Below are 22,030 nucleotides of genomic sequence, written 5' to 3' on the forward strand. Positions count from 1 at the left end.
GGCATGAGCCACCGCTCCCTGCCAGGATCTTGAATTTTGTCAAAGGCCTTCTGCATCTATTGAGATGATCATGTGGTCTTCTATTTATGTAATGAATCACATTTATTGATTTGCCTATGTTGAACCAACCTTGCATCCCAGGAATAAATCTTACTTGATCATGGTAGATTTGCTTTTTGGTGTGCTGCTGAAACTGGTTTGCTAGCACTCTGTTGAGGATTTTTGCTTTTATGCTCATCAACGATATTGGACTGAAGGTCTTTGTTCATCGTGTCTTTGCCAGGTTTTGATGTCAGAATGATCTTGGCCTCATAGAATGAGTCAGAGAGGAGTCTTTTCTCCTTGATTTCTTGAAATAATTTCAGTAAGATTGGTACCAGCTTTTCTTTACATATCTTGGAGAATTCAGCTGTAAATTTGTCTGGTCCAGAGACTTTTCCAGTTGCTTTTTTCTTTTTCTTTTTTTAATTACTGATTCAATTTCCAAACTCATTATTGGTCTGTTGAGGGCTTCAATTTCTTCTTGGCTCAATCTTGGGAGGCTGTATGTGTTTACGAATTTATCCATTTCTTCTAGGTTTTCTAGTTTGCTTTCAAAGAAGTATTCATAATAGAATAAGGGATTTTGTATTTCTGTGAGGTTGTTTGGAGGTTGTCATTTCTGGTTTTGTTTATTTGGATCTTCTCTCTCTTTTTTTCTTTATTAGTCTAGCTAGCAGTCTATCAATCTTGTTCATTGTTTGTAAAAAAGCAACTTTTGATTTCACACATCTTTTGTGTTTTCCTTCAAATCTCAATTTGATTAAGTTTAGATCTGATTTTGTATTTTTGTTGTTGTTCTTCTTCTACTAGCTTGGGAGTTGGTTCGCTCTTATTTTTCTAGTACCTCTAGATATGATGTTAGGTTGTTAATTTGAGATCTTTCTAACTCTTTAACATTGGTGTTTCGTGCTATAATTTTTTTCTCTTAACCCTTCTTTAGCTGTGTCCCAGAGATCCTGTGTCTCAGAGATGTTGTATTTTTGTTTTCATTAGTTTTAAACAATTTCTGAATTTCTGCCTTAATTCCATTGTTTATTCAAAAGTCATTTAGGAGCATATTTTTAAATTTCCATGCAATCATATCATTTTGAGAGATGTTCTTGGTATTGATTTCTATTCTTATTGTGCTTTGGTCCAAGGGTGTGGTTGGTAGGATTTCATTTTTTTTTTTAATTTCCTGATAATTGCTTTATGTCTGAGAGGTTAGTTGATCTTAGAGTATGTGCTGTGTGCAGATGAGAATAATACATATTCTGTTTTTGGGTGGAGTATTCTATAGATGTTTGTTAGTTTTATTTGGTTGTCAAGTTAAGGTCCTAAATATCTTTGTTAGTTTTTTTCAATGATCTGTCTAACAATGTCAGTGGAGTGTTGAAGTCTCCCACTATTATTGTGTGGTTATTTAAGTCTCTTACTAGGTGTCTAAGAACTTGTCTTATAAATCTGGACATTCCAATGTTGGGCCCATATATATTTAGAATAGTTAAATCTTCCTATTAAATTGTATCCTTTATCATTGTGCAATGCCTTGCTTTGTTCTTTTTGATCATTTTTTGTTTAATGTCTGTTTTTTCTGAAATCATAATAACAACCACTGATCTTTTCTGTTTTCTGTTTGCTTGATTTGTCTTTCTCCATCTCATTACTTTGAGCCTATGGATGTCATTGCATGTAAGATGGGTCTCCTGAAGACAGCATGCAGTTGGATCTTGCTTCTTCTTTTTTTTTTTTTCTCCCAAGATGGAGTCTCACTGTGTCGCCCAGGCTGAAGTGCAGTGGTGCGATCTTGACTCACTGCAATCTCTGCCTCCTGAGTTCAGGCAATTCTCCTGCCTCAGCCTCCCGAGTAGCTGTGGTTATAGGTGTGTGTCACCTTGCCTGGCTAATTTTTGTATTTTTAGTAGAGACGGGGTTTCATCGTGTTGGCAAGGCTAGTCTCGAACTCCTGACCTCGTGATCCACTCACCTCAGCCTCCCAAAGTGCTGGGATTACAGGAGTGAGCCACCATGCCTAGCTGGATCTTGCTTCTTTATCCTACTTGCTATTCTGTGACTTGGAAGTGGGGCATTTAATCCATTTATATACCAGGTCAATATTGACCCTAACATTGTGCATTGTGTTGTTATTATGTAGATTTGATTGTAAAGTTGCTTTTTAGTGTCAGTGGGCTATGTACTTAAGTGTGTTTTTGTGGTGGCCAGTGTTGGTCTTTAATTTCAATGTTTGGCACTCCCTTAAGGACCTATTGTAAGGAAGGTCTGATGGTAATGAATTCCATTAGCATTTGCCTATCTGGAAAGGATTTTATTTCTCTTTCCCTTATAAAGCTTTGTCTGGCTAAATATGAAATTCTTGGTTGGAATTTATTTTCTTTAAGTATGCTGACTATAGGCCCTCAGTCTCTTTTAGGTTGCAGGGTCTGCTGAAAGGTTCACCATTAGTCTGGTGGGTTCCCTTCGTATGTGACCTGCGTCTACTTTCTAGCTACCTTTCATGTTTTTTCTTTTGCATTGACATTAAAGAATCAGATTGCTATGTCTTGGGGATTGTCATCTTAAATAAGTCCACACCTTGAATCTTATAGGGATGCTCTGAATTTCCTGAATTTGAATGTCAAATTCTCTAGTGAGGTTGAGGAAGTTTTCACGGACAATATCCTCAAATATATTTTCCAAGTTGTTGCTGTCTCTCCCTCTCTTTCAGGGATGCCAATGAGCCATTGGTTTGTCTTTTTGCGTAATCCCATATTTCTTGGAATTTTTCTTCATTATTTTTTATTCTTTATTTTTGCCTCACTCAGTTGGTTCAAAGAACTGGTCTTTAAGCTCTGTGATTCCACCCTCAGGTTGGTATATTCTGCTATTATATTATGAAATTCTTGTTATTATTATATTACGAAATTCTTGTAGTGAGTTTTTCAGCTGTATCATATCAGTTTGGTTCTTTCTTAAAATGACTATTTTATCTTTCAGCTATTATATCATTTTACTGAAGTCATTATATTTCTTGGATTGGTTTTCAATTTTCTTCTGAACTTTCATGATCTTCATTGCCATCCAGATTCTGAATTCTGTGTCTGTCATTCCAGCCACTTCAGTCTGGTTAACAACCATTGCTAGGGAACTAGTATGGTCATTTAGAGGTAAGAAGACACTCTGGCTTTTTGAGTTGCCAGAGTTCTTGCACTGGTTATTTCTCATTTATATGCACAGTTATTCTTTTAATCTTTGAAACTGCTGTCCTTTGAGTGGGGCTTTTTGCTTTTATATTTTTTTATGCTGTTGAGGATTTGACTGTGGTATAAGCTAGGTTCAGTCAACTTGCTTCATTTCTGGATTATTTTAGGGGACCATGGCTAAGCTCAGCACTCCTGGTTTGCATGCTGTAACCCTGGAGGCCTGGAACAAGGCCCATAGCTTTGTTCTCTGGCCTCTTGAGGTTGGGCACCTGCTGTGCTGGAAGGACTCAGGTGTTCCTGGTGCACTGGAAACAATACTCCTAAGGGGAGAGCTGGCAAGAGCATTTCATCAGGGTGGTGGCAGTGGGTCTGTGATTGCAGGCATGTGCTGGTGGCAGCAGGACGGCAAGGTCTGCATGGAGTGCGGAGGTGGGATGTGCGTGTACCGGCATTGGCGGGACAGTGATGTTGAGGTCTGCATGCACACACAGGTGAAAGAGTGAGGGGAGGCTGAAGTTGATTGTGTTCCAGCAAAACGGTGGGTATGGGCTTTGGGAAGTGCTCCCTGGCAAAGCAGTGATGGGGGTGCAAGCAGGTGGACCTCAAAAAGCCGAGGGAAAGACTATGGGTGGGTGCATGCTGGCAGAAGCCCACCTGCAGAAGCTCTCTGACTGTTAGGCAGAGTCTGCTAGTGAAGGAGCTAGTGGCATTGGCTGCTGAGAAGCACCTTGGTTGGGCATCTAAGGCTGTGCTATAAGCAGATGCAATCAAGCATGTAACCTGGGAGAGGCTAGCAGTAGACTGGGTGGTGATCAGATCAGACAGATTCTGTCCCATCGAAACAGTCACCCTGTTCTGTCCAGGTCCAACAGTCAACAAAAGCCAAAGCCACCTAGAAGAGCATGGCAAACCTTGGGGGATGAGTGTTCCTTGTTGTGCTCCACTGTAGCCATTCCCACACCAAACCTTTTGGGCTCTGCATAAACAGAAGTTCTATCAGTGCCAAGTCTCCAGGCAACAATCTCTACCAGCTCAAAAGTCTGTCGGGACCCTGGGGTCTCCTGCTTCTAAGATTCTGGAAGTACATCGTGAGCGTGGGCCACTCCATACCTGTTTAACTCACTCTTTCCCTAGAAGCCACTTGGGGCTATGAATGAATCTGGTGCTAGGCAACTCTGTGCAGGGTTCTCAGCTTCCTCCTACTTCAGCCCAGAGTCTGCGTCCTCCCTCCTCAACTCTTAATCCCTTCCTTTTGAAGATCTCCTCAGATAGTGCTGGTTTTCTTGATGGTTGGGTCTCTCAGTGGGAGAAGCTTTTTCTGTCTGTGTATAGTCATCCATGTTGGCTCAAAAATCAAATTCTTAAGATAGAGATCAATGTCTTACCAGATTGTGCATGGTTTGGATTTTCTTTGCTTCGCCAGCTTCATCTCACTTCACTCTCCGTGCTCCAGTTATTCTGCTCCTCTCTTAGCTTCTTATATGTGCCATTCTCCTAAATGCCTCAGGAACTTTGCCTTTGATGTCCCTTCATCCTAGAATGTTTTTATGCCACACATAAAACACCACATATCCCCACATATAACCTTTATCTGTCAAATCCTGCCCATTAGCAGATCTCAATCCATGGAAAACTTACCTTTACTCCCTGACTAGTTCATGCTCCTGTTATGTGTATATATTCAGAGTACTATGTAGTTTTAAGATTTAAATTTAATTTAAACAGTTAATTTGGACTATTTAATTTAAAAAAATCTTAAGATTTAAGACAGCTTGCAATTTCATATGTATATGAATATATATTACATTTATACACACATCACATTTGTATATATAAATATACATGTATATGTATGTATATGTGTGTATGTATACTCACATACATATATATATATGTACACACACATGTATTGTGGCCTACAATTGGTCTTTCCCTGTGTTTATACCTGAATTCATATTGACAAGTACCATATATTTGGTAAAGATGTCTGAGACTACAACACAAGACTCCAAACCCCCAAGCCAAAAGAATCTCTAGAATGGTAAAAATATAGTGCCACTAACTAAACTAGGAACATTGATTTATCTTGGGGGTGAAGAAGAGAGAATAGTTTAACCCTGAACAGATTAAGTCTGAGAGGAATAAAAGATAACAAAAAAACATTTTATAATGTAGGAGAAAATTAAATACTGGAAGTTAAGGGAGAAATTTAAGGAATATTTGTGTTGGAGTGAGGAGCAGGACTGGATTGCTGCTACAGCGGGAACCACAGGAAGGTTGACTTCATGTAGGATGAAAAATATGAATCTAGTCACGGTCTGGTGGCTCATGCCTGTAATACCAGCACTTTGGGAGGCCGAGGGAGGCAGATCACTTGAGGTCAGGAGTTTGAGACCAGCCTAACCAAGATAAAATACAAAAAATACTAAAAATTAAAAAAATTAGCCAGGTGTGGTGGCCTGGGCCTGTAGTCCCAGCTACTCAGGAGGCTGAGGCATGAGTTTCTCTCAACCCCACGTTGAAGAGGTTGCATTGAGCCAAGATGGAGCCACTGCACTTCAGGCTGGACAGCATATCGAGACTATCTCAAAATTGTTTTTAAGAAAGGAAGAAAAATATGAATCTATAGTCAACTATGCCAAACTGGGGGTCAAGTTATCTGGCTAATGATTTACATTTTTGGTGGAAAATTTAAATGCTATGCTTCTTCTCTGAGATGATTTAACAATTATCATTTTTGGGAATATCAGTTCATAGGAAGATATCATTTTATCCATCATTGGTTTTGAAAATTTTAACCTCAGTTTTACCAGTTATTTTAAGGCCTAGAATTATTTTCTGGAATCTAACTTGCATTGTCAAAAATGCTAAACAAGATTTGATGATAGACTCTATCTCAAATAATTTTGATACATGTTCAATATTCTGGAATAGCAATATTCCCCCCAATTATCCTTTTAAAAATTGTTTTATTTTTAATTTTTGTGGGTACATAGTAATTATATATATATATTTATGGGGTATATGGAATGTTTTGAGACAGGCATATAGTGTGTAATAGTCACACCAGGGTAAATGGGATATCCATCACCTCAAGCATTTATCCTTTGTGTTACAAACAATCCAGTTATACTCTTTTAATTATTTTTAAATGTACAATTAAATTATTATTGACTATAGTACTTTATTGCACTGTCAAATACTAGATCTTATTCATTCTTTCTAAATATATTTTTTTGCACTCATGAGCCATCCCCACTTTCCTCCTGCAGCCCCCCACACCTTTCCTAGTTGATGGTAACCATCATTCTGCTCTCTGTCTGCATGAGTTCAATTGTTTTTTAGGAGAAATAGCAAACACAATTCCTAATGGTGAGAGACACCACATGATTTAAAAAACTTCTCCTAGTGGGGTATTTAGGATGATTATATTTCAATTCATTTATTTAACCAACATTTATTAGGTACCTGCTATGTAACTGGCACTATGCTTCAGGTTTTGAAATATCATTTGTATAAATAATCAGTCTCTTGGCCAGGTGCGATGGCTCACTCCTGTAATCCCAGCACTTTGGGAGGCCGAAGCAGGCAGATCACGAGGTCAGGATATTGAGACCATCCTGGCTAACACGGTGAAACCCTGTCTCTACTAAAAATAGAAAAATTTAGTGGAGCGTGGTAGTGGGCACCTGTAGTCCCAGCTACTCGGGAGGCTGAGGCAAGAGAATGGCGTGAACCCAGGAGGTGGACTTTGCAGTGAGTGGAGATCGTGCACTGTACTCCAGCCTGGGCAACAGAGCGAGACTCCATCTCAAAAAACACCAAACCAAACAAAATGAAACAAAAATAATCACTCTCATTAAAGTTCAGTTTGCAAACTAAAACTAAACTTTTGCCAGAAGCTCTGCACTAATCTGCTAACTTTTTCATGAGATTCCAGCTTCTGCCATCGAATTCATCATCTATAATGATACTCTTTCTAAAAGTACTGTTTTTGTCTTACTGGCTTTCTACTCAAAAGCTGTCAATGATTCCTTGCTTCTGAATTGGTAAGGATGAACATTTTAAAGGTCATAATTAAGGCTTTCCTTAATCTAGGGCCTCTCCTCTGTAGAAACAAAATAAAATAAAACAAAACAAACAAACAAAAAAACAAAACTCCCTCCAGTCAGATATCATATGCATCTAGCACTTACATATGCATCTAGAATTTACATTCTTGCCTTTAGATTTTATATGTAGCAAAAATCCTGGAACATTCCAACTTTTCCTTCATTTCCATTTTTCTCAGTTATGATTGTCTACCTAGAATTCCATAAAATCATTCTAGATTATAACAACCTCGAAGTAAAGTAGATCTCTAGTTTCTCATTTCTAGGGACTGTTATAGCTCAAATGATTCTATACGTTCTCCCTCTATTATATATTGCCCAAATGATAATTGCTATGACAACTCTCATTTGTTTCTAATTGAAATTATTACTTCTTGTGATACTCCTTTTGATTTTGTCTTAAACTGTTTTAGTTATATTTTGCTACTATTTATTTCAAGTGTTTACTTTCTACATGTACCTAGATCATAAATTTGTTTTATTGCAGACTCTGTAGGTGTTAGAGGTAGGCTCATGATACCATTCTCTCTTTTCATAGAAAAGCTTGCTGAGTGGAGGGATATTGGCTTCCTGATATTTTGCCATTTACAGTAGACATAGGGAAAGTCAGCCTCATCAGTGATCAGTTGAATGATAGTCCTGAATCTTCATGAGATCCCTTGTGATACTGGGGCTCCAGGTCTGTTTTTACTTCTATCATTCAAGAGAGTTTAACAAGCTCATTTCTAAGGGCAATTAATAGCTCAAACATTCTAGTACTTCATGATTCTATACATTCTCCCTCTATCTATATTGCCCAAATAATAATTGCTGTGACAATTCTCATTTGCGTAATTTAATTGAAATTATGACTCCCTGTGACACTCTTTTTGATTTTGTCTTAAACTGTTTTAGTTACATTTTGCTACTATTTTTTTCAAGTGTTTACTTTCTTCGTGTACCTGGATGCTCAACAAACACTTATTAAACTTGCTTTATTGCAGACTCTGTAGGTGGTGGATGCACATTTGAGCAACATAAAGTCCCAGCAAATTGTGGTGATGACATAAACTCTCCCTGCCATCAAGGGCAAGAGTTTTCAAGTTTCAGAATCTTGGCTCTAGAAGAAATCCTACAAATTATTTAGTGAAATTCTTATTTTTCAGGTGAGAGCACTTACTGGTGTCCAAGAGTTAGTAGCCAATTTATTTTTGTATATTTGTTTCTTTTTTAATGATGGCATTTTATTTAAAGTGCAAATACCTGGGATAATTCAGAAGTTAATTAACTCACAATAAGTTTTTAGTGATATTAGATCTTTTTCATTCTTGGAAGAAGAAATGAAAGAGTGTAAAAAGATGAAATAATAAAGAAAATGGTAGCTGGAGGGTTCAAAGAAGATCTCACTTTTATCATGTCAAAGCTAAAATATAAATTGTAGATTTTACATATGTACGATGAGCAGAAACACATAGCTGAAGAAAGAAGTGTGTTAAATAAAGTATTAATAATTGAGCAGAGTCTTAGAAAGTCAGATATGTTAAGAACATTGCATCTATTTAGCCTTTCATGCCATGCGAAAAGTCAAAATTTTAACCTATATTAGGACTTTAAGACAAAAAATAGGCAAACAAAATCACAGTGCTACAATTGACATATGCAGTGAATTGTTTCCCTTAAAGACAACATTTTTTCTTTTTAGTTTATCACTATTATAAAATTTATTCTTCAACTGGCCACTAAATGTAATCTGGTTTAATCTTTTTTTCTAAAGGAAAAATTTAAAGTAATTCTTTTCCCCAACAGACCATCCATTTTCCTCTAAATCTCTTTAGCTTTAATATCTATTTTAGCAATAAACAGTGCATGAAATAAACAGCTCAAGGCATGTGTTGTTGGGCCAAATATCTGATTAATTGGATGCAGCCAATCTGAAACTGCTGGAAGCTTCAATTTTCAGATTTCGCAGTTCTTTGATTATTTCAGTCTTGGACTTTTATCACCTGTCTACAGATTTTTTAACAACAATGTTCATCACAGTAACATTGAAGTACTCTGACATGAGGTAGGTGTTTTTTTTTCTCCCTACATTTAAAAAAAATACAAATCATGAAATAATACTTTAGAAGTTTAGATCTCAGATCCTGCTGTGAACAAAACTTTAAGAACTGAGTCCAGATGATCTCCTGTGGAGCCTAGCAGCCCAAAGTTTTTGTGGTTCTGTAATTGTAGTAGGAGATTTTAAAGTATAAGTTCTACAAAAAAAAAAAAAAAAGGATCTTGCATCACCTCCTTATCTTCTTGCTTTGTAGCAATGAAGCAATGAGGCTGAATTTAAAGTACGGTGCAGAAAGGTCAAATTCCTAGGGGCAGGATGATTGCTGCATGCCAGAAGAGTTTGACTACACTTAGAAAGACATCTAAGGAACAATTACACAGCTGCCATCTCTCTCAGGTCATCGTATTGGCATTTGGCTCTTTAATGGGATCTGTACCTCAAACAAAAAGGAAAGCGCTTGCATGTGACACCTTTCAGAAACCTGTCCCTATCTAAATAAGCTATATATAAGACAAGGCTCTCTGTGTGTAATCAATCGCGTGTGTGTGTGTGTGTGTGCGCGCGCGCGCGCGCGCACATGTTTATATTTTATTATCAGCTTTACAAATGACAAGATGACTACTGCACTCAATTGCAGATTCTAATTTTTCAAAAGATATGATTATAATAATGTTTAATATAGCATGCCATAGATGCTATAGTATGACATGCATGACATCCAGCACGTCATACATTATGTCCTACTTGGACCTAAACTTCTCTTGCATTAGGCTTCAGGACAAATTTTACTGTCATGTGATATATGTTAAGAAGTAGGTTCATTATACAACCCTCTCTTTTCATGGAGAAACTTGGTGGGGCTGAGGTGCTAGTTGAGGATACTGGCCTCCTGATATTTTACCATTTACAGGACAAAGAGGAAAAACCAGCCTCATCAGTCATCAAGATTAATTAGCATCAAGAAAACTGGACATAGGGTGTCAGCTGTTCACAGAAGTCATTTAGAAATACTAGCTGCCAAACACCTGGAGATCATGGGGTAGGAGGAATGTCAGTGGGTGGAAGCCTGCTTCTTCTGTGAAGTTGGAATTGCATGCACAATCCCTTCCACTGGGAAGGTGTGAGAGGTCATTCCCACCTAAGAAGTTATTGCCCAGGTAGCCTGGGGTGACTTAGAAAATTTTGCTCGTTGGTTTTAGAATGTTCAATGGGGGCCAAGAGCTGGAATAAACTTTGTGTAAAATTCATCTCATTTAATCTTCATAACCACCTTATAAAGTAGAAACTATTCCAATCTCCATTTTCCAGTCATGAAAGCAGGTGTAATATTGAGAGGTGAAGCCAGCTGAACTTCCTGGGTTGAGTGGGGACTTGGAGAAATTTTCTGTCTTACAAGAGGATTGTAAAATGCACCAATCAGCACTCTGTAGCTAGGATTGTAAAACGCACCAATCAGAGTTCTGTAGCTAGCAAGTGGTTTGTAAAATGGACCAATTAGCACTCTGTAGCTAGGATTGTAAAACGCACCAATCAGAGTTCTGTAGCTAGCAAGTGGTTTGTAAAATGGACCAATTAGCACTCTGTAGCTAGGATTGTAAAACACACAAATCAGTGCTCTGTAGTTAGCAAGAGGATTGTAAAATGCAGCAACCTGTGCTCTGTGAAATGCACCAATCAGTGCTCTGTAAAACACGCCAATCAGCAGGAGTCTAAAAGTAGCCAGTGGCGGGGAGGATTGATAAAGGGCACCGTGATAGGACAAAAATGGAACATGGGAGGGGACAAATAAAGGAATAAAAGCTGACCACCCCCAGCTGGCAGCAGCAAGCCACTGGGGTTTCCTTCCACGCTGTGGATGCTTGGTTCTTTCACTCTTGCTGCTGCTCACTCTTTGGGTCTGTGCCATCTATAAGAGCTGTAACACCCTGAAGATTCGCAGCTCCATTCTTGAAGTTAGTAAGGCCACGAACCCACCATAAGGAACCAATTCCAGACACAATATGACTATATAATTCTACCATGAGTACACAAGTCACAGGCAGTAGAACCAGTTTTTGTAGTCAGACTTTCTAAACACTGCAGGTATACAGACATAGCTGATGAAGAGAAGCTCATTTGCAAAATATTGACCACATTCATTTATTTTTACAATGTCAATGTATTATTGATATCATTAAAAATGTTACAGAAGGCAATGGACACATTGTACGGATGGGATATTAAGAAACATTGCTAGCTATGGCACCAAAATTTATCTGACATAAGGAAATTATAATACCTAACTCATATTAGTTTTCTCTTCCCTGTTTCTAAGTAGCAAGTGCCAGGAGGCAGGCTGCGTTAGACAGCATGATCAAGAGTAAACTTTGGATGGTCCAGGATAAAATTATGACATAGGTGGTTTGTCGCTGCTTTCAGGTTCCTTGTGTTTATTTAATGTTCTCTCGCTTTCCTTGTTTAGCCAAGATCCCATGCTATGTTGACTTATCATCTCCAGAAATGTCTTCACACTTGGAAGTTCCCTTAAAAAGCTCTTAAACCCTTAAAATTTACCTCCTCTAGGACTTACTAGTTTCACTCTTTTCTATATTAACACACATATGAATCATCTGGGGATCTTGCCCAAAAGCAGACTTCTGTAGGTACAGGGTAAGGCCAAGGACTCTGCACTTCTTACAAACTTCTGGGTGATACTGATGCTGCAGTTATATGCACCACACTTTCCATAGTGAGGCACGCAAGGACATTTAGAACTGTACATTTTAAACAGAATTGTAATAGGATAGGTTGGTGATAGATGTTAGAAAAGTTAGGCAAACAATATTTAATTTTAAATGCTTGGAAACTAAGACCTTGAACAAATATGAGAAAGAAATGAGAATACATTTGGAAAATTCTTTTTGAATCTTTTGAATTTCTTTGGGTTATGTTCTTTCTTCCTTCAAAAGTAAATCTTTCCATTCTCTGGAGTTTTCCTCGTGAATTTAACAGGAAATAAAAACCTTTCAAAAAAATCTCTTTGCCTCTACACATATGAATATTTTCTGTAGACAGCGATGGTCAGTCTGGTAAAATTACAACCTGTTTTTTTACAAAACTCCATTATTTAAAAAAAAAAAGTCTGAATGACTCTGTGTTACTTGAATTCAATTATATAATATATTGGAAACATAAAATGGTCCTTCTCTTTTGAAGAATTATTATAGTTACTACTTTATTCAGATTTCTTCAATTGAATAAATAAATAGTATTCTTTGCTTATATGGTATTATTGGAACAACTATGTAGAAAAAAATAGAAGGGCCAGTTGCGGTGGCTTAGGCCTGTAATCCCAGCACTTTGGGAGGATGAGGTGGGCAAATCATTTGAGGTTAGGAGTTCAAGACTGGCCTGGCCAACATGGTGAAACCCTGTCTCTACTAAAAATTACAAAAATTTAGCCAGCCATGGTGGGTGGCGGGCACCTGTAATCCCAGCTACTTGGGAGGCTGATGCAGGAGAATTGCTTAAACCTGGGAGGCTGAGGTTGCAGTGAGCCAAGATCCTGCCATTGCACTCCCACCTGGGTGACAGAGCCAGACTCCATCTTAAAAAAAAAAAAAAAAAAAAAAAAAAAAAAAAAAAAAAAAAAGATGTTTTCCTTTGGGAGTAAATGGCCATTGATATTACATTAGAAATAAAATAGCTCCAAAGAATGTTCACCTTTGCCAGTCTTTGGAGTGTGTGATATCACCAATAGAAATTAAAGAACTTGCTTCACTTTTTTGTTTGTTTGTTTTTTTTTTGAGAAAGGGTCTTGCTCTGTCCCCCTAGCTGGAGTGCAGCAGCATAAACAAGGCTCACTGCAGCCTTGACCTCCTGAGTTCAAGCGATCCTCCTGCCTTAACTTTCTGAGTAACTAGGACTACAGGAGTACACCACCTGTAGTCAGGCTTTCTAAACACTGCAGGTATATAGGTATATACTGGTCAATTAACTTTTTTTTTTTTTTTTTTGTAGAGACCAGGTCTTGACCTACTGCTCTGGTTGGTCTCCAATTACTGGCCTCAAGCATTCCTCCCACTTTGGCCTCCCAAAGCGTTGGGATTACAGGCATGAGCCACCACGCCTGACCTGAGAAATTGCTTTATTTTAGCCAAAATTAGTTTGTCACTTCTTTCCCTTCTCACAGGTTCTTCTAGCTCTTATCTTCTTGTGCCCCTTCCCTGCTGCAATATATTCCTTCTCTTATGCAAAGCAAGTAAACTTTCAGTTTCCTATTCCCATTACTCTATTTAGCAATCCTAGGACCTTCCTTAAGACCCAGCATCCTCACAAGGCAGGGTGAGATTGCAAATAGCCGCCAGTTTTTGCTCTTATTATTTTAAATAATAAAATAAATTATTTTATTCCTTGTTACATGAGCAAAACAGACATTTCATTGTGAATCCTTCCCGCTGATAAGTTTAAATTAAGAATATAAAGTATAACACTGTAAAACTTTTGCCCTGATGTTAAAAGCCTTCAGAAGGTTTTTGAAATCCCTATTCCCCACTTGATCTGGGTTCCTCTTCACCCTGTGAGACACTCCAGCTGCACTGAACTGCCCGTGTTCCCAATCAGCTGTGCTCTGTTAAACATCCACATTTTAGAAAAGCATGTTTAATTTTTCACTAAATGATAAGTCTTTCTCCAGCATTTAATATAACTCATTCTCTCCACATCAAGGACCTTGGAAACAAATTCAGAGCATTTTCTGTACGTTCTTTTAAGATCATCTTTAAGCAATTTTCAAGGTGGGACGGGGGTAATGTCAGCAAGGCTTCTCTCATTAAAAAACCTTAAAATCTCCATTGGTCCCTGTCAAAGCCTGAATTGAAAGCAGGGTCAGGATTAGGGTGAGGCAAGAGAGGCAGGGTTGTGCAAGTGCAGGGTTGTTAAAAAGGAAAAAATTGAAATTGCTTAAGAAAGTAATTGTTTTTGAGTGGTAAAAGCAGATATACTTACCTAAGTACAACAGCAAATCTTTAAAAGGAAATTTCTATCCTAGTTTTCCTTGACAATAACCATATTGAATACAGTTATAGAAATGTGCTACAATTTGGTGCATGCAGCAATCACAGTTCCTTAAATTTTTGGCCATTCTTTTCAGGACTCAAAATAGCTCAGCATTCAATTCTATAAGGACCATGTTTCTTTCCCATGGTACAGTATAAGTAATTTTTAAGGTAGGTGAACATATAATAAAAGTTTGCTAGTTGTAATACATATGAACAAAATAACCACATGGGTTTTATGGCACATGTTCTAAAAAGATAAAGATATAATGGAGAGATATCTCATTCAAACAGCTTAACATTATAAATGGTGCAAATGAGGGCCATAGAAGCAAAGTGACATAGTAAAATCAACAAATATAAAAACCTAAGCTGAAAGAGGAGGTATGGAGATTTTTTAAATAGTCTTGAAAGATAATAGAGATTGCTCATAATTTGAAGTACACATAATTCAGGATTTGAAATAAATCTCCTAAAATTGTAAACACGCCATATTGTTTAAATCATTCCATGTCCTATAGGAATGACGGTAATAACTTGCCTATGTACTTTGTAGCGTCCTGAAAATAGTATACTCATTTAAGTTTATAAATCGCAAAATAACCATCTCTTTAAAGTGGAACAGCATTCATCAGGGAATCATTCACTTATGAAGAGGTCAACCAGACTTGGAGACAAGCTATTTTTTTTGGTGAATAGAATATATTGCCATCGCTACTATTTATCATCCTTGTTTTCAGGAATGCTTTACTACTTATTCTCATTATGATAAACTGTATCTCAGGCTTTTAGGTATCATTTAAAACACAGTTGTATGGGGAGGTTCTATCACTATCCAAATACCTTTGCAGGGCCCAAGGCTATAAATATGAATATATTTATACAAACCTATTTTGTTATAATAGGGCTTTGGGCGTACTATACAAACCTATTTTGTTTAAGGCTATAAATATGAATATATTTATATAAACCTGTTTTGTTATAATAGAGCACAAGGCCCTATTATAACAAAATAGGTATGCTATAAAACTATTATAACAAAATTGGTATGTTATAGAACTATTATAACAAAATAGGTTTGTATAAATATATTACAGGACAATTATTTACTATTACAGGAAAATTATTTCTCATCCGTATATCCAATAATTACATAAAATGGCTGTGTTTTGAAGTTGGAGAACAACCACATTCTAAAAAGGCACAGAGTGAAAAAGAAAATAAGCTCATATTTTACTATATGTAAAGGGTGAAACAGAGAAGTGGTTGAAAAATCCATGTTCCATTTAAAGTCCTCTTATTCCAGAATTATAGAATATAATTGATTTTATGTGATTATCAAGTATAAGCTCTTGGAAATTTTGTGATGTAAAAATAGAGGCAAAGCTGTACTCGTTAATAAAATAAAACATTTGATTAGCATATATTGATAAAATAAAATATTCATGATTGTAGTTTATTTTTTGTTGAATTTATTAATAATCTTTATATATATTTATATATGTATGGCTTTGAGCAAAGACAAAAGAAATACTCTAACTCATCCCTGATCATACAATTGTTGTAAGAATAAGCTATTCTATTATCTTCCCAGCAGGAGAAAGACCAATCAATAATACATTTCTTTCTGTACAGATTAAAACTCCATACGTACAGGCTTCACTATGTACAGAGAAAAGAGGTCACTTTTCAACTAGCAATGGACCTTTATATTACAGGAATGTGAGTCATTTTTTTTTCTTAATCTAAGTATATATACATTCATACATATATGTATATAATTTACCCTGTACCATTTTATTAGTTTAACATATAAACCTTAGTTTTTTTGTCCATTCTATTACAAAGTGAATAAAAATTGTATGGTTGCACTGAAAGACCATGCATTTCAATTTTGCTTATTTTTCCCAATAGTGCTCAAAATAAAAAACCAAAAATTTATATATATAAAAATATTTCACTACCAAATCCATTAATCCTATCAAATGTAAACCTTTAATAATTTAAAGGACCAATACATACTCTTAATAAATTGAAGTTAACTCTCATATTTTAATAAAATAAAGGAGTTTTATACTGATATGTAAATGGTCTTGCAGCTTTCCCATAGGTTCTAGGTAGACTGAACAATCCCTTTCTTACAACAGTATTCCTGACATCCATCATATGTCACCAGCATACTGATGATTACATTACATTAACTAGCATTGTTAATTACTTCCACACAAATTGGTATTTGTTTGAAATTAAACATAACAACTCATTTGGGTATTATAGGTATTATATCCGCAAAAGGCATAACAGGCAGCAAGGATTCACTTTAGAGTTTTTGCTTTTGTTTTTGTTTTCTGTCCTCAAGTCTATCTGCAGGCCCTGCCCCATATAATGTGTAATCTCTGTATGTTCTTAAATGTATTGCCAATGCCAGAGATACTGAAGACCTACACTTACGTCATGCTGTTAACTTGGGTTATTTACAGAAGCCAGTTATTAGGTATCTTTCAATTGTGTTCCAGTCATACGCCACATGTGTGGGATGCATTAGGCACAAATGATTACTAAGGGAGTTCTTTGAGAAGAAGCAGGTGCTCACAGATCATGGAAAGAGTTAAGAAAATAGACAAACAATGCTCACAGACATTCAACTTTACCCCTGCTTTCTGCCACCATGTCTGTACTATTTTCAACACATTAAAAAATGACAAACCTCCTATCTAAGGGCTACATTAGTCACCACATGCCTTAAAGTTTACTAACCATTTAGTTACAATATACATAGAGCAAAATGTGTGTTCCCAAACAGACGTGATGCTGTATTGAATTTATTTCTTTAAATTAACACCATAGTAAATTACCAGCTACAGTGAAGACATAGACAATACTTAACTCCAAATCAAGCTGTGGTTTACAAATAATTATTTAAATAATAATAGCAATAATATTAAATAAAAGTGAAAACCTCACTTCTAGACTTAAGTCAGAGATCCAAGTCAGCCTTATAGGAATTATAAGAGAGGCAATTAATGAATTGTTATGCTTTTCTAGAAACGAGAAATACTGTAAGCCTTTCCCTACAATGGCTGATTTGAACCTATTTTTTTTTTTTTCCCCAGAAGCATGCAGGGACTATTTTCAGATGCTTGATTATGGCAAGAAGAAAGAAAAATAATGATTTTTGGTGTAATACAAGCAAGTTGTAGATTCGAGCATACAATTTTGCATAAAACATTGCAGGTTAAAATAATATTGTAGGTTTCAAGCCATTGCATTACAATTGAATAATTCTCACAATCAGATTTTGTGAAATTTAAAACTCTAAGTTTTGAAGTGAAGCGATAAAACTAAACTCTTAAACAATGACTTTTAGCTTCATACAACACAGAATAGCTATTTTTATTTGGGTTGAAAAAGTTATTTACAACTAACATTGATCGAGTCTTGGTAAAAGTCCGATAACACATGAAGACAAATATTAATTTTCCCTCAGCTTTCTGAAAGATCAATGAACATGTTTGAGGTTAGTGATACTCTTTTCTTTTTTCTTTCTTTCTTTTTTTTTTTTTTTTTTTGAGACGGAGTCTCGCTCTGTCGCCCAGGCTCGAGTGCAGTGGCGCTATCTCTGCTCACTGCAAGCTCCGCCTCCTGGGTTCAAGCCATTCTCCTGCCTCAGCCTCCGAAGTAGGAGGTTAGTGATATTCTTAACAGTGGCAATGCTAGTCTCCTACAGTGGCCAAACAAGTAGTGCAGTCTTTAACCTAATTCGAAATTGAAAGCACCGAAATACAATTTAGATCTATAAAATGGGATTTGTTATTTAATTCTTCATGATTAATGATTAACAATTTAGATGCACAGTCACAGCTAATGAAAGAAAGTTTTGATTGGTGCTATTTGCTAGCTCATTTGAGTTGCCTTTTTTAAAATCAGTTTTGTTTCCATTGAATCCAAGAACTCTTCATAAAACAGAGAAATATACATATCAAAGGACTTAAGTAAAAGTAGGTTAGAAATAAATAATCTTACAACAACATTTTAAATCCTCTAATGATTTAAAGAAAGGAAGACATATAACACTGAATGCTAAACAGGTCTTTTGACCCTCTCTTGAGAATTTAGATATATATTTTATAGTATATGTATATATATTTTACATTTCACGTGTAGGCCAGAGCTGTCTAAAATATCTCTTCATAGTAGGCTAGAGGGATCTATCAGGAGATAGAATAAAATAAGATCTGAGTATAGTCTCAGTTTATGAGAGTATTTCTTTCTGCTTTGACAATCAGCAGGGATCATAAATTTGAAGCAAATCGTGGCTTTTCTGCGTCTGGGTCTGTGTTTAAGACTGAGGAAGACTCTCTCGGAAGAGCAGCTGCTGGTGGAGGGGGTGCTGGAGGGACTCCTCGGTTGGGGGGGATGGCTCCCGACGACATCTGTCGGAAGAGGGTGACGCGCTGCGGGACAGTGCTCCTGCCCCCTGCCTGAAGGCCCGTTCCGGGGACCGCCGTCACGGGTTGAGGGATGGAGGCCAGGGACTCGCCCACAGTGGGATGAGGTCTGGAAATCAGAGTGGACACCTCATGGGGCAGCGAGGGCTGCGAGGCGGAGAGGGGCCTGACTTCCCGGGTCAGGTTGGTGTTGTGAAGCGCCTGCGTGCTCTTGTGCACTTCGTTTTTCGGCGTGGAGCTGCCAGGTGTCTGTGGCTGCGGAGACGGCTGCTGTGGCTGAGTCTGCGGCGGCTGGGACTGCTGTACCTGCTGCTGAGGCTGCTGTTGCATGAGTGACAGCTGGGAGGCGGTGGGGGAGGCATAGTGGAAAGTTCGAGCGGCCAGAGGGCTCTGTACAGGAGGGCTGCAGACGGCGGTGGTGTAGGAGCAGGGTGAAAGGATGGCTGATGGCTGGGGGGTCTGTGTGCTGGGACTGGGGGAATGCAGGTTGCTGTGAGACAGGCTGGTCGCTGTGTACACTGGTGGAGATTGTGTCCTCATGCGGGAGGTCGGGGTCGTAGTTGACGATGTGGAATTCAGGTTTGTCATTTGAGGATAATTGATGGGAGCGATTGCCTGCACCATCTCCCTGTCATGTTTCACAATCTGCTTGAGGATTTCGTTCTCCTGATTGTTGAAAACACCAGTGTTCAGATCCTTCTGGAACTTCTGCAGAAGAATTGAATTTTTCTTTCCTGTCAGCAAAAGAAAGATAGGAACTTAGAAAGCCTACCAATGACTGAAGACAACGCCAAGTAAGAGTGGCTCCTGAAAACAAAAGTATAGCTGTGCTTCGCAGGAGAGGTTTAAAAAGCCAGTCACTCACCTTTACACACCAAATAACAATGTCGCTCCTACCTTTCACACTTCCTGTATTTCTCTGGGAACTCTTACCTTCTACTCAAGTTGAACGGCCTGTAATATGGCGAAGAGCCACTTTACAGAAGACAAGGAGATATTTAATATGAGGGCCACCTTGAAGAATGGGGGAAGAAAGGGTTTTTGGAATAAGATGGGCTTGGAATCAACATTTGATTTTAAAGTTACTTTTTCAAGAAAGGACCATGGAGATATAAGCGAGAACATTTCAACACTTACTGTGTGATAGGCTCTCTACAAAAGACCTTAGGTAGATGATTTTATGTAACCTGCAACCCTGTCAGATAGGTGTGTTCATAATCTCATTTTACCTGAAAGGATATCAGGACATGAGAAGCATAAGAACAGTGCCCAAGAAAACAAAGAAAACATGGTTGGCAGGTTAACAGGGCTGAGAAAGACCATACACACAAAAAAGTGATAGCACATCCTTACTATGGAAAATGAACCAACTGCCTCTGTCTCATCTGGGTGCTTGCTAGAAACTCAGCCTCCTGGGCGTGACCCCACTCACTGAATCAGGTGCTGCATTTTACTAAGATCCGCAGGTGATTCCCAAATGCAAATCTGAGGCGGACTGTATCAGGGCCGCCTTTGCTTTCGACCCAGGGTCCTACACCAGTCCTTCTCAGTCCTAGCTGGATATTTTTCTTATCTCTGGAGCTTTAAAAAATACTAACATCCACTTGTTCCCTACCAATTAAATCTAAATAATCAGACATGGGCTCTGGATTTCAGTAGTTTAAAAGCAAATTTCCCCAGGGAATTCTTTTTTTTTATTTTAATTTTTTTATTAAAAAAATTTTTTTTTAATTTTTTTTTTTTTAATTTTTTTTTTATTTTTGAGACGGAGTCTCGCTCTGTTGCCCAGACTGGAGTTGCAGTGGCGGGATCTCGGCTCACTGCAAGCTCCGCCTCCCGTGTTCACACCCTTCTCCTGCCTCAATCTCCTGAGTAGCTGGGACTACAGGCACCCGCCATCATGCCCTACTAATTTTTTGTATTTTTAATAGAGATGGGCTTTCACCTTGTTAGCCAGGATGGTCTTGATCTCATGACCTTGTGATCCACTCGCCTTGGGCTCCCAAAGTGCTGGGATTACAGGCATGAGCCAACGCGCCCGGCCTCCCCAGGGAATTCTTAAATGCAGCCAAGATTGAGACTGACTTTATGATCTTTCCTCTTCTGAATGGTTGTTGTGAGGACCAAGGGCATAGTGCATTGCAGGCTCTCTCTAATACCTCAACACATTTTAGCTCTTCCTGCCATCATCTTCTGAGTGGTTTGCAATACTAGACAGTCTCTGGCATAATAATGATTACAATCAATAGTAGATTGGTAAAAGAAGGGGAAAGTAGTGACTTTTCTATGGTATCACTGATACACTAATACCCAAGTGAATATGGTAACTGAAAAGTGAATCAATTTGCAATACTGCTAAATAAAGTAACACATTAAAAGTAACAAAGTATATTTTTGAAAATAAATATATGTTGTAATTTCATTGACTGCTGGGAATGCAATCATTTTAAATGACTGCCAGAATAAATAGTTACCTCCCCCTACTTACGGACTGTCCTAATTTCCCAAAGAACAAAATCTCCGACATTAGTAATAAACATAAATACTATTTAGCATATTTGCTTAACTAACTGCAGCTTACATCTATATGCAATGGCCACAAAACCGAGAAGCATAATGTTTCTTTCTGATTACGTGATTAGTCAAAATATCTTAATCTAAGTATCTTTAACCTTGGGAAAAATAATGTAACTTTTAATACACTCATACAATTTTATAAAGATCAAAAATTCAATTTTTTAGTGCTTATTAGAAATTGCATTGCCAGTATTGATTACAAACCATTTCATGTAAATATTGTTATAAAAATTAACTGCAGGCTGGGGTGGCTCATGTCTGTAATCCCAGAACTTTGGGAGGCTGAGACGGATGGATGATGAAGTCAGGAGATCAAGACCATCCTGGCCAACATGGTGAAATCCCGTCTCTACTAAAACAAAATATTAGCTGGGTGTATATTTATATATATATATATATATATATATATAAAATAGCATATATATATATGGTAGCAGAAAAGACTTTAAAATATGTTGATGTTTGCGAGCTAAAGCATCTATGTAGGGCATTTCTATCAAGGCTTTTTTTTTTCTGCTTGAGTCTGTATTACAAACATTTTACTATGTCTCTGCTGAGACTAATTTAAATGTGCAAATTTTCAATTCCTAATATAAAG

The 22,030-nt window shown here is 37.5% G+C and overlaps 1 protein-coding gene across 1 annotated transcript in view; it reads right to left on the minus strand.

The window, feature by feature from the left end:
• Positions 1 to 17,937: 17,937 nt before the first annotated feature.
• HCN1 (hyperpolarization activated cyclic nucleotide gated potassium channel 1) overlaps positions 17,938 to 22,030 on the minus strand; it is a 437,736-nt gene continuing 433,643 nt past the window's right edge. Inside the window, exon 8 of the mRNA XM_050794764.1 lies at positions 17,938 to 19,589. Coding sequence (XP_050650721.1) covers positions 18,700 to 19,589 — 890 coding nt within the window. The 3' untranslated portion in view covers positions 17,938 to 18,699. The remainder of the gene's footprint in view (positions 19,590 to 22,030) is intronic.

Source organism: Macaca thibetana, chromosome 6 (genome assembly GCF_024542745.1).
Source record: "Macaca thibetana thibetana isolate TM-01 chromosome 6, ASM2454274v1, whole genome shotgun sequence".
NCBI classification, from domain to species: Eukaryota; Metazoa; Chordata; class Mammalia; order Primates; family Cercopithecidae; genus Macaca; species Macaca thibetana.